Source organism: Bos indicus x Bos taurus, chromosome X, assembly GCF_003369695.1.
Source record: "Bos indicus x Bos taurus breed Angus x Brahman F1 hybrid chromosome X, Bos_hybrid_MaternalHap_v2.0, whole genome shotgun sequence".
NCBI classification, from domain to species: Eukaryota; Metazoa; Chordata; class Mammalia; order Artiodactyla; family Bovidae; genus Bos; species Bos indicus x Bos taurus.
In genome coordinates this window covers 30,859,769-30,873,515 of record NC_040105.1, presented here as the reverse complement: position 1 = coordinate 30,873,515, position 13,747 = coordinate 30,859,769, and the positions used below count along the sequence as shown (strand labels likewise).

Genomic DNA, 13,747 nt, shown 5'->3' with positions numbered 1-13,747 from the left:
GGTAGGTGTTATTAGCCCTATTTGTGGATGAAAAAAACAAGTTTTGAAGTATTTTATAATTTGCCCCAAATCACAAAGCTAGCAAGTGAGGTAATTAGAATCTTAACAGATCTTATGACACTAAAGACTAGGCCTTGCCCATGGTGCAGTACTTTGTCTCACTCTATGTTAATCACCCCCATCCATTCCAGACTTTAAGACATACTCATGTCTTTATGTACTCTTTAGTTACATGGATCTTTGTAACTCTTCCTCGACTGCTTGAAATCAGATTCCCCAACTCAAGTATAAGCTCTCAATATAAACATTAAAAAAATATCATCCCCTAAACGCTGTTGATCCTTCATCCCTCTTCAGGTACTATCTTATTTCTCATCTAAATGTCATAGTCAAACTTTTCGATAGTTCTGTCTGTTCCATTAACCTTCTAAAGTCTTTTTCTTATATCTATTTCTTTCTCTCCTCCGAAACTGTTGTTGCCAAGGTAACCAATGAGTTTCTTTGTTGCCAAATCCAGTAGACAGTGTTCTGTCCTAATGTAACAAACCTCTTCTTCTTCCTTTTTTTTTTTTGGCTGTACCATGGGCATATGGGATCTTAGTTCCCTGACCAGGGATTGAACCCATGCCCCCTGCATTGGGAATAAGTCTTAACCACTGAATAAGCAGGGAAGTTCCTAACCAACCTCTTAACACTGTTTGACACTGTTGCCTGCTCCTTCCATTTTGAAACCCTATTTCCTCTCTTGGTTAGCATGACACCAATTCCTTAGTTTTTCTCCTGCTGATTTGGTACTTCCTTTTCTGTCTCCTTTGCTAGGTTTTCTACCCCACCTAACCTCTGAATGTTACTGGTTTCAGGACATGCTCTGAGGGCCCTTATTCCTTTCTCTTTTCTTTTCCCCTCAATATGCTTCAGTTCAGTTCAGTCACTCAGTCGTGTCCAACTCATTGCGACCCCATGGACTGCAGCACGCCAGGCATCCCTATCCATCACCAACTCCCAGAGCTTACTCAAACTCATGTTCATCATATCAGTGATGCCATCCAACCATCTCATCCTCTGTCGTCCCCTTCTCCTCCTGCCTTCAATCTTTGCCAGCATCAGGGTCTTTTCAAATGAGTCAGTTCTTCGCATTAGGTGGTCAAAGTATTGGAGTTTCAGCTTCAGCATCAGTCCTTCCAATGAATATTCAGGACTGATTTCCTTTAAGATTGACTGGATCTCCTTGCTGTCCAAGGGACTCTCAAGAGTCTTCTCCAACACCACAGTTCAAAAGCATCAATTCTTTGGTGCTCAGCTTACTTTATAGTCCAACTCTCACATCCATACATGACTACTGGAAAAATCATAGCTTTGACTAGATAGACCTTTGTTGGTAAAGTAATGTCTCTGTTTTTTAATATGCTGTCTAGGTTGGTCATAACTTTCCTTCCAAGGAGCAAGTGTCTTTTAATTTCATGCCTGCAGTCACTATCTGCAGTAATTTTGGAGCCGCAAAAAATAAAGTCTCTCACTGTTTCCATTGTTTCCCCATCTATTTGCCATGAAGTGATGGGACCAGTTGCCATGATCTTCATTTTCTGAATGCTGAGTTTCAAGCCAACTTTTTCACTCTCCTCTTTCACTTTCATCAAGATGCTCTTTAGTTCTTCTTCACTCTCTGCCATAAGGGTGGTGTCATCTGCATATCTGAGGTTATTGATATTTCTCCCAGCAATCTTGATTCTAGCTTGTGCTTCTTCCAGCCCAGCATTTCACATGATGTACTCTGCATATAAGTTAAATAAGCAGGGTGACCATATACAGCCTTGATGTACTCCTTTTCCTATTTGGAACCAGTCTGTTGTTCCATGTCCAGTTCTAACTGTTGCTTCTTGATCTGCATACAGGTTTCTCAAGAGGCAGATCAGGTAGTCTGGTATTCCTATCACAGTTTGTTGTGATCCATACAGTCAAAGGCTTTGGTATAATCAGTAAAGCAAAAGTAGATGTTTTTCTGGAACTCTCTTGCTTTTTCAATGATCTAATGGATGTTGGCAATTTGATCTCTGGTTCCTGTGCCTTTTCTAAATCTAGCTTGAACATCTGGAAGTTCATGGTTCACATACTGTTGACACCTAGCTTGGAGAATTTTGAGCATTACTCTGCTAGTGTGTGAGATGAGTGCAATTGTGCGGTAGTTTGGACATTCTTTGGGATTGGAATGAAAACTGACCTTTTCCGGTCCTGTGGCCACTGCTGAGTTTCCCAGATTTGCTGGCATATTGAGTGCAGCACTTTCACAGCATCATCTTTTTGGATTTGAAATAGTTCAACTGGAATTCCATCACCTCCACTAGTCTTAGTATCAAATAATCCCACATTCTTAAAGCCAGCCCAGACTCCCAACTCTGAGTTTCATGTATGTATTTGAAATCTCCACTTCACAGTCATTTTAAAGCATAACATGAACACAAAATTGACTTTCCCCTAGTTTTCACCATGTCAGTTAATGACACATCTATCTGTTGCTTGAGTTAAGAATTTGGAGTCATCATTGAGATACCCCTCTCCTTTACCCTCATCATCCAATCCCTGAGTATGTATAAGAAATCCAACATCCAGATTATATCTCACATCAGTCCACTTCTCTCCTTCTACAATCACCCCAGTCCAGGCCACCATTATCTCATCTGGATTAGAGCCCCTGGCCTCTCACTGGTCTTTTGTTTCCTCTCCTGCCTTCTTTAATCTCCACAGAGCAATGTAGTGATTTGTTTCAAGCCTAGATCACACCATGTCACCACTCTGCATTAAAAGCCTCAACTGTTTTCCATTGTACGTGAAATAAAATTCAAACTCCTGACCATGGGACTGCAAGGCTCCACACTATCTCAAGCCTCTCTGACCTCCTAACCAGCCACTTTTGTTTCTTAGGAAAGGTCTTGTCTAGAATGTACTATCACAGAGCTGCTACAAAGGTTTGCCCTTTTACTTGAGAGGAATTTGGTGCCCTTAGGTTTTCCCGTGACTAGAGTCTTCTCATCTTGTAAGTCCCAGCTGACACTGAACCTTCTCACTTAGGTGTTCCTTGACCACGATAATCACAGAGCACCCCATCATCGCCGTTATCACCACATCTATGCCGTTATTCTCATTGTAGCACCCTCATGTGTTACCTTCAGAGCCCCTTCTTCTTTTATTGAACATTTATCTGTTTACCAGATTTCTCCCTGGTTTATCTTGTTTCTCTTTCTTGTTATCCTTCTATGCTGTGAACGTCAAAAAGGCAGAGATACAGGGTTTTTTCATCACCGCAGACCTAGGTGCTTATATATTAAATATTAGTGGGAGGAAGGAAGGACAGAGAAAAAGAGAGGGGAGGAGGAAGGAAGAAGGGATAAAGGAAGGAACTAGGCCTGGGGACTACACCTTTCTTACATCATATAGATTCCCACTGCTCACCGTGAAATCTTGGACTTAAAATAGGCACTTAACGCATGTTTGTGGGATGAATAATTAGGCAGACTGTTTTGCACTGTGATGGAACAAAGAGAAACCAGGAAAAACAAGATGCAAAAGCAAAAAGATAACATCCCATCTTATATCCAGCCTAGTATATCTGAAATGAACCATTCAACTTTAGAAAGTCATTTTCAGAATAGAGTAAACCAGAGGGTCAGACAAGGAGAGAAAGCATCATGTGTTTCCAGCATTTGGGATTGCTTAGGGCAGTCTGACAAATGGGATTTTTCTCCATTTCCTCTGGGGTAATCCACCCTAGGCCAGGTATTTTTAAAGATTAGATTTTGAAATAAAGGTTTGCACCTGGGAATGTACTGCGTCAGGAGAACAGATCCCTTCTCACCAGTGTTTGAGTGCTTAAGTGTGAGAATTTTTGAACACGATATGAAAGTGAAGACAACAAAACCCGCAGGATATAGTCTCTGAGGACCTTAATAACAGCCATTTTTAAAGCAAAGCCTGTGGGCACCTAAATCCATAGCTGCTCCTTTAAGATGCATTGCAATGCAGTGGACCTGAAAACACACTCCTTATCTACCTAGAGCACCCAGGCTGTGAGCCAAACGGCACTCCTCAAATTAACTCTTGTTTCTCTGAGGATGACAGTTCTCCTGCTTTAAAAAAAAAAAAAAAAATTGTAATAACCACGTAGAGAAGAGAAACAAGGAGTCAGAGTCGTACCCACTGTGAATGCGTAGCTGTGCATTTCCTGTGTGAGTTAGGAACCTCCAGCAGGTAGATTAGAATCCCTATAAGGTCACAATTGTGGGTCCAATTCCTTTCTATGGATGCTTCTCAAAAATCCATTAGGAAGGATAATTCTGTTTTGTGTTGCTAGTTTTAATTTCAGTCCATAACAGACAGATACTTCTGTAACATGCAATAAAAATAAATGACTTTAAGAAAATTACAAAAACCAGACACACAAAATGCAAGCCCATGCTTTTTTATTTTTAGATTGGTATACATGTTTCTGAAGATTGACTCAATTTCTGTTCTCATAACGAAATGTTTGTGTGTGTGTGTGTGTTTAACAAATCATTTTGGATAACCAAGCTAAGGGAGCTTTATTTTGGCATGTTTGTTTTTGTTTTATTTAACTTCTTTAAAGCATCAACACCTTTTCAGAATAACTGTGTTGGAGAAATTCATTCAAAGAGTTTTACATACACTACTTTATTCTTACATAGAGTTTATTGAACATGAATCTGCCTGTTTCTGGCTCATTCAGGATCATTGTCATTAACACTAATTGTTTTGCTTTGCTTTAAAGTTAGGTAATGCCTGCAAGGGCAAATAATATATAGGGCTGTTAGTTTCCACACGGTGTGACCCTGGTCACCTCTGAGTGCCTGCGGCTCCTTCTACACCTTTCAGGTTCTCTGTCAGGAGTCACTTCCTGCTGCTCTCAGTTTAGCCCTTAAGGATAACTTCTCTCCTATTTTGGATCTTCTGATTCTGACCTTTTAAGTTCTTGGAAATCAGATCATCACCCTTTCTTTTCCTATCAAGCTTATTTGAATTAGGCAAAAATTACTGGTAAAGAGAACTAATGACCTTATCATTATTTGCATACTAATTGCTTTCAGAAAAGATTAGAGATGGTGTGTCTGCAATGAATTTTTTAGGGAGATTTGGTTACTTACTCTTCCTATATCTTTTTATTGTTTTTGTTTAATTGCTTCTCAGTTATATTCAAGATAAGGAGATTATCATTTGCTAAGTTCTTTTTTAGACACAAACAATACCATATACATAGGAAAGAGAATATGTGGAATCTATTACCTGGTGTTTTGGAATAGTATCATAACCATTTGTTTGAATAATAAACAGAAGGGTGTAGCAGTAACTAATTCTTGGCATCGCCCTTCTTTATTTTTCTTCTAATAAAACTTTTATAACTTTTCATATTCTTCCCTAGTTGTCTTACTACTTAAGATCACCCTGGATCATTCTACTTGTTGAACAAAATCATACAAATTTAATGTTTAATAGTCTCATCTTTGTCCTTTATTTTCTTTATGAAACTCTATTCTTACTGCCTTCTTGAAAGAATGCCTTTATCCTACTTAGTTTAAGGACCTTGACCCATTCCACCTGGTTCTTCTCAGCACTCATTGTCTGTTACAATCAGGTCATGGAATTTGTTGTACTCGCTCATAATCCAAACTCCTTCCCACATTTCTGCCCTTTCCAGGCTTTTGTCCCTTAAAATACCCTCTTCCTCTTCCCTTCACCCCTCTCTTCCCTTCTCCATCCTTCAAGGCTCAAACAAAGTTCCATGATTTTGTAAAGTCTATTTCCATACCCTTTCCCCCCACATTGATTCTCATAAGAAATCCTTACGTCATCCTTATTAAATTAAAGGCTTATGGAGTAGTAAATGGCAGCCCACTCCAGTGTTTTTGCCTGGAGAATCCCATGGACAGAGGAGTCTGGTGGGCTCCAGTCCATGGGATTGCAAAGAGTTGGACACGACTGAGCAACTGAGCACACAGCACACATTAAAGGCTTATCGGGTTCTGGACGATGTTCAAAGTATATTACCAAATTATTCCATATAATACTCAAAACAACCCAGCAGGTAAGGTATTGCTATTTAATATTTGTTGAAGCCAGGGAGGTAAAAGAGTCTTTAAACTTATGCAACTGTTAATGAAAAGAGGAGAAATAGACTAAAGCTATGTCTGTGTACCTGCACTTTCCCATCAGTTTTCCCTGGAGGCTCAGAAAGGCGACTTATGACAGAAGGAGGCTAGATGCTCAGAAAAGAAGGAGCGGTGAGATTTGAAAATGCTCCCAGGAAACACAGTACTCCCTACTCCTAAAACTGCTCTCCAGTAAGCAGTATTCTTGCCTGGAGAATCACAGGGACGGCAGAACCTGGTGGGCTGCTGTCTATGGGGTCGTACAGAGTCGGAAACGACTGAAGCAACTTTGCAGCTTAGCAGCAAGCATATTACTTGTCTCATATCCAAACTTCCTTGATATTCACAGTTGAAATTTGCTCCATAATTATACATAACTTTAAAGGTCTCTTTCTAAGGGGAGGGGCTACATATTCTTTTTGCAGTGGCACTCATCTTCTCAGTTATTTTATGCTCTCTCTTGTTGAATTGGCTATATCTGTCCACTGCCTCAGATGTGTTTAACAGTCTCCATATTAATGAGACTGTAAAATCACTCTTGGAATACAGAAAACAACGTTAGTCTACCTTGTCTAATGGCAGTGCTGGAGTTGCTGTAATTTGGGCAGGAGTATTATTACTAGGAAAAATTAATAGGAAACATTTTTAATTAATAGGGAAAAAGTTAGAAGTGATAGAGCCTAGTGGGTATGAGTCCAGTCCCTGGAGTCTGACGGCCAGGGTTTGAAAAATCTCTGCATGGTTTATTAGCTGTGTGACCTTGTGCATTTTTTACGGAACCTCTCTGTAATTTCATTCTCTTATGTGTAAAGAGAAGATATTCATAATGCCTACCCTAGAGAGTTACTGAGAGGATTAAATGAGCTCATGTATATACAGTGCTTTAGACAGTGTCTGCCGTAAAGGAAGTCTTATTATATATGTTGTTGCTCGGCCTCTGTTGTTATATAACAAATCCGTTTTCCCCCGTCCATTAGTTCTTGTTCTCCCTAAAGAATACAATCACAGAAAGAAGAGAAAACTTACATTGAATGTAGCAACTAAGGCTTGAGTGATGTTTTCTTGTTAAGTCAGGAGTGAAATAAAACTCCTTAAAAAATCTGTGGAAATTACTTTTTTGCCCAGGTTGGGTCTCCTCTGAGAAGTCCACTTGATTCTGCATCCCGACTTCTGCTTTTCTGGGTCCCTGAGTCTAAAGGTTCATCTTGAGATGAATGCCATGGTGGTAATTTTCTGCTAGTGTGAGCAAGTGCCTTCCTACTTCCCCTGTGGATGTCTCCCTCCCTGCCTGGGATCTTGCTGCTTGATTGTACTGAAAAATCTCCACTCCAGCATGCCAACTTCCTAAAGAAACCTTCTGGTCCCCACGGATACTCGTCTCCATGGCCGAGCAACCAACCTGAGTCCTGTAGCTTGACAGAATCCCTACCAGCCCACCAACCCAAAAGAACATGGTCAAACTGTGTCCATGCTATAATGTCACCTCATTACTTCATGTAATGTTCATACGGTTCCTTTAGACAAAGGAATGAATTAGTGCTGAGAATTTCTGTTCTGTCATCAGGGATATTTTGTAGTAAGGAGACCTCCATGCAAAGAAGTTTTGCTCACAGTTGGTCCCAGATGCCCAATAGCAAAGTGAAAAGGGTAGTCGGGTTTCCATTTTTCATTTTGACGGAATCAATCCGTGTGGGTAAATTTTAATCAAAATCAGCAATGCTGTCTTTCCATGTGCTCTTGCCTCAATAGTTTTTTCCCCTTGTTAGCAGTAACCTTGTTCAGCTTGAATAAATAACCACTGTTTGTTATAGCCAGTGCGTATCTCAAATGGTGTGTAGACAGCCTATGATCTTCCAGAGTCAAAAGAACTGCATCCCTTGACCACATTTAACACTTTTGGCAAGTCAGTTACACATTATTGAGCCTCCATGCTCTCATCTGTAAAACAGAGAAAATATCATGTACTTCACAGGGCAAGGAGTAGGAATATCTAAAGCGATACATTTGTAACTGCATTATAAACTGTAAAGCTCTCTTACTATACATGTGACATTTGTTGCTCTAAACCACCATCATGAATTACAGAAGTAATACTGAGTTGAGTTACTTTCTTGCCAATGTTAGGACTTTCCTTAAACTACTTCTGAATCTCCAAGGGAAGAAATTTTAATCTGAGTATCTATGTGGTTTGGCAGGGAATTCTCAATGTGTAGTTAGTAATATGAATGAGTTAAAGAAAAAGTGCACGCTAGATTCTAGAAAAAGTACAAGGATAACTGTCTCTTGCCTTCCTCTTATGTTTCCCGCAGTGCTGCTGCTGCTGCTAAGTCACTTCAGTCGTGTCCAACTCTATGGCTAGACAAATAACTGGTCCTCAACAAATACTGCTTTATCCATTTTATATTCATTCCTTTCTTGATGATACAACACAGATGTTTAAATTCAGGGCAGTGTAAATGGCAAAGATGAAAATTAGCAGACCCATGCATCACCGTCCTATTTATGCTTGGGGAGACCTCTCATTTATTCAGCAAAGTCTTGATGACTTCACAATAGACATAATCTCTAAGGAACTATTGGTTGAGCCTGAGTCTCTGCTCTAAATGCAGAATGCAAAAATTCAAATGTACTATAATTTATATGCATGCTGATGTAGAAAGCTGATTGTATCAGTCAAAATATCTTCATTTGTTGACAACAAAAGGTTTGATCTTAATTCCTTAAGTGTATGCTCTGAGGCACAGTTTTAGGTAGCAAACAAATCAAATACAACAAGAAGAGTAAAGTAAAAGAGAAAAGTGGGGGGCATTATCTTGAGAACTTGAATCTGTTTGGGTTTTAGTCCTGAATTATTTAGATATGTTAACCTCACTTTGCTCTTTCACTGAAGAAGTGGCAAATTCAGCAGGGCATGTTTTTGCATGTAGGTACAGATCAGATCAGATCAGATCAGTCGCTCAGTTGTGTCTGACTCTTTGCGACCCCATGAATCGCAGCACGCCAGGCCTCCCTGTCCATCACCAACTCCCAGAGTTCACTGAGACTCACGTCCATCGAGTCAGTGATGCCATCCAGCCATCTCATCCTCTGTCGTCCCCTTCTCCTCCTGCCCCCAATCCCTCCCAGCATCAGTCTTTTCTAATGAGTCAACTCTTCGCATGAGGTGGCCAAAGTACTGGAGTTTCAGCTTTAGCATCATTCCTTCCAAAGAAATCCCAGGGCTGATCTCCTTCAGCATGTAGGTACACAAATGTAAATTGCATGTATATTTGATCATGCTCCATTCAGCAAGAAGCCCAATACTAGTTTTCTACCACATCAGCTAGTTTCAAAATCAGGCTAAATCCTTCCAGAATAAGCCTGTTTTTGATGGGATAAAGATAGATGTTCCTCGATCTGTTTTAGTATTTCTATTCTTTCAAATTCAGACATGGTTTTTCCACATTCCCCTCCTGCCTTTCAGTCGAAGGGAATGAGACAATTCTTAGAGTCCGTGAGTGTTACTTTGGCTGCCCAAAACCATGACAGAGGTCATTCATCTTCAATCCACCTGACCCCTAAAACATTCAAAATCCTGCATCTAAGAGGCCATGACTGAAGACACAGGCCAGTTCCTCAGATTTTATAATATGTTATTGCTGCCACTTTTCCTTCCTTCCTTTAGAAGAGTAATTTAATTCAATTTTAGAAAGGTGCGGGGGGGACTTTTCTAGTTATACAGATCAATCCAATTGTTCAGAGCTTCAGAATGAATTTTTAAAGTTGTTGAACAGAAGCATACAAATCTCTCAGAGCAAGTCAGATAATGTACAAAGCCTCCATTCATTGTGTGGGCAGAAAGGAATGCTAGTAGCCAGCAGCTCTCTAAGGAATGTTCCTTTGGCTTTGACCGTTCTGCTGGGAACAAGGAGGGAAACACACATAGAAAGTGAATTTATAATGTCTCTGGCTTATAATGGCAAAATGATAAGAAAAGTTGGCTGTGTAATATAAACTGTCAGTTGCATATTCCAGGCCTCCTCTCCACGAGGTCCCTCCCACATCCACAGGCCTGGCTACCGTTTAGTGAGGAGTACAAAGTGGCTGTTTATTATTATTGACTGGTGAGGCCTGTGCTCTGAAATTCATTCTGTCAACAGAATGTAAGCAAAGTTGGCATTTTAAAGCAGGGCTCTTTCAGTCGCTGGGTTTTCTCAGGATTGCTATGCAACAGGATCAGTGCTGTAGTCCCCGGTTCAAGCTGAAAATGTTACACAGGAAGACATACCATGTAAAGGTCAGATTCTTCTACTATGATAATTTTCTTGATCTGTGTATAGCAAATGAGGTTGAAGGCATCACTTCTTATAGCTCTTATAAAGGTCCTTTGGACTTTTCCACCTGTTGAGCCTAAAAATGTGATGGGATTTTAAATGGGAACTCTTACCAAATATGTGATGCTGTAATAAATGTATGAGGTTGTCTTACCAAGGTGAACTTAATGTGTATTGTCAAGAGGATTCTCTCGTATGATCAAATCCCATGAGTGTGCTGGTGCTATGGACCAGTTCAACCTTGTTGATTAGTCTCTCCGTGCTTTTATGGTTAGAGTCGATTCTACACAGTACTATGTGCTTGGAAAATACGACTTGACTCAGAGTGTAATACGGTGATTGGCACCAGGGTGCACTTAATCACGGAGTTTTCTTTCCTATCACTTCCATAAAACAGTGTATTTTGTCCATGAACTGGAAGACAGAACTTAAGAAATTTATAAAGTTATAAATACATTATGTCCCAATTCATCTCAAGGAATAAATTTATTATACCTAGTAAGACGCCCATTTTGAATTTGAATTTGCATAATAACATAAAGAGATAATACACCAGGAAGAGTTGGGGGTGTATCTTCTTGTTAGTTGAACCATTAAAATGCCTTTTGAACTAATAGTCTATTTTTTTTTTTTTTTGCCATTCTCCAAATTCACAGTCACAGCCCGGTCTTTTTTTTGTTTAGTAATTCTGCATGTGTTCTTCTCACTGATGCCCCGTAGGACCTCCAAGGAGAAATCGAAGCTCACACAGATATCTATCACAACCTAGATGAAAATGGCCAAAAAATCCTGAGATCCCTGGAAGGTTCTGATGACGCGGTCCTATTACAAAGACGTTTGGATAATATGAATTTCAAGTGGAGTGAGCTGCGGAAAAAGTCTCTCAATATCAGGTAAGAAAAGATCCCGAACTAAAATAGGCCAGAAAGAAATTAAAATGGCAACCTTCCCCTCATTTTCCTAGCACAATATCTCCTATGTTTATGTAAATCCCCCAATTTCAGAATGACTTGTTTTATTTTTAATAAATGAACCATTTGTTTGCCCCATATGGGGATGATAGCTGAGGGTTCAGATGCGATCAGAATGGTGCTGTTTTATAACCATGCGAGACATATATATTAAGACATTAGAGTGAATTCAAATGAGGAGCTCAGGCATCCTGATTTCATAGCGTTTTCTCTTGGTTTATCACACGGTGATTCAAAAAGTGATAAAACTGATGTATGTTTATTATGGAATTCTTTCTTTGGCATTATTCTAAATGCATTACTGAGGACATTCTTCAAATACTATAACACGTTATAGTCAGCAACTTAAAAGAAATCTCCCCAGAGCTCCCACAGCTAGGGAGAGATGACAGCTCCTTCCTGCCTTTCGTTCCCTCTCACATTGCATTTCCACATCCTCTCTAAACTATGCCTTTAGCTATTCTATACCCACCTATTTCTCACTTTGCCCTTTTCTGTGTTAACAGCACTCTCTTGAGAAGTTAGTGAGTACATCCCAGCTTTGTTGTAAGGAGGGCAGAGAGACACTCTCGCTGTACCCATTTTGCAGTAGTTCAATGGAGGCTAAGGAACAGAGAGTGAGGAAATGAAATGCCCGGTGCCACCTGGGTGACATAGGAGGTGCAGGGGTTGCAAAGCAGGCTTCCTGCTTTCTAATCAGTTGCTTTGCCTAATTCACATCTCTTTATAAAAGTATTCTGTGTTCTTTTCTTTTTTCTTTCTTTGTCGAGAGGAGGTCTGTTATTGCAGGGAAGGAGAAGCGGAATGCACTCCACACTGGGAGTCGTTACCACCACTCAGTCGTAAGATGACTGGAGGGAGATTGTTTTTCTTCTTAATAAGTCCTTCTAAGTTGTCCCAAATTGGACGTAGAGTGTCTTTGCTTCTATAATGAGGAAAAAATATAACTGGAATTTCTTCATTTGAAAGCACTCTTGTAGAAGTCTGCACTTCATCTGACATAATAATGATGGTACCAACTAACACTTATACAGTATGCTTCACATACCATGCAGTGTCATGGGCACTGTAGATTTGTTGACCCATTTAACACTCTCAGCTGCTCCAAAAGAGACATTGTATTATTATCCTCTCTTTGCATTTGAAGACAGTAACACAGGGAGTGGCTAAATAGCTTCCCCAAGGTCACTTAGTTAGTAAATGGCAGATCAAAGATTGGAACATAGGGAGGTCTGGCTCCAAAGTCTGAGGTTTGAACCATCATATTATGGCAGAGAATATAAAGGCAGAAAGAGAAGGTAAGTCTCACCTAATGTTTACACATAAACATGTAATATGTGAAGGGATGAAACAGAGAGGCCAATCTCTGGGAGGAGAAAAATATTTTTATTTCTGTGGTCCCACCCTCACCCGCCAGTTTTGTACCCCAGCTTCCAAGGCGCTCGTTTTTCTCTCCCTATTTGATCCATGAATTTTGTATGGACGTGTCATTGTGGGCAATAAGGGGCAATGGCATTTTCAAAGATAAGGAAGCTCCGTTTGCGTTCTACAGGTTCATCTCTTAGAGAGGTCAGTGTCTGTAATGACACCGGCCACTTTCAGAACATCTGTCATTATAAAGGAATGAAACTTGTGAGATGAGAATGATACCGGTAGAGAAAGAAAAAAAAGTTATTCTTTTCTTGCGGAAGAGAAAAAGAAAGGTGCTACAACTGTTCTGAACATCACCCAGTGCCTTTTCTCTCCTTCATGTGAACTTGATGAAATTAAAGGAGAATTGAAAGCGGCGAACAGCATGTCAGCCAAAATATGGGCTCTTCATTCTCAGCAATTTCCCATATGCCAGCTACTGCAGTTGAATTCTTGCTGTCATTAATCAAGTAGAAAACAGTTACCTTAGCTCATCTGAGGTACTGCAAATTCGAGAATTTAAGTATTCAGATCAATGGTTTTGGCTTTTAAGTAGGCCTCTCAAATAATGCAGAATGTGTTATAAACACTCACTTATGAAAAAGCAAGGAAGTCATTCTTCACATTAAAGCGATTCAGTTTATTTCCTGATGCTTGGCTGAAATAAAGGTATCAGTCAATCTGTGCTGAGTGGCAGGGTTCAGCTAGGAAAAGCACAGTAGAGGTAGTAATTGGGGGTGGTTACGGAATAGGATAGATGAACCCTGGAACACTTAGATACAGAACCATCAGTGACAGAAAAGCTTGCATTGCCAATCTGGTCACTTCCTCCATCGGCATTATTTTATAGTGAAAAGTCACCACAATTAAGAAAACTTCCAAGGATACCCTGGAAAGA

The 13,747-nt window shown here is 40.0% G+C and overlaps 1 protein-coding gene across 11 annotated transcripts in view; it reads left to right on the top strand.

The window, feature by feature from the left end:
• The window catches only part of DMD (dystrophin), a 2,656,945-nt gene that overhangs the window by 2,234,475 nt on the left and 408,723 nt on the right, over nucleotides 1-13,747 (top strand). For 10 of the 11 annotated variants that reach the window (XM_027533579.1, XM_027533577.1, XM_027533571.1 and 7 more), the window contains one exon: nucleotides 11,189-11,361. In XM_027533579.1, the coding sequence (XP_027389380.1) occupies nucleotides 11,189-11,361 (173 nt within the window). Of the gene's footprint in view, nucleotides 1-10,386; nucleotides 10,432-11,188; nucleotides 11,362-13,747 lie in introns of those variants that run through there. The other variant, XM_027533581.1, reaches the window with a different exon arrangement.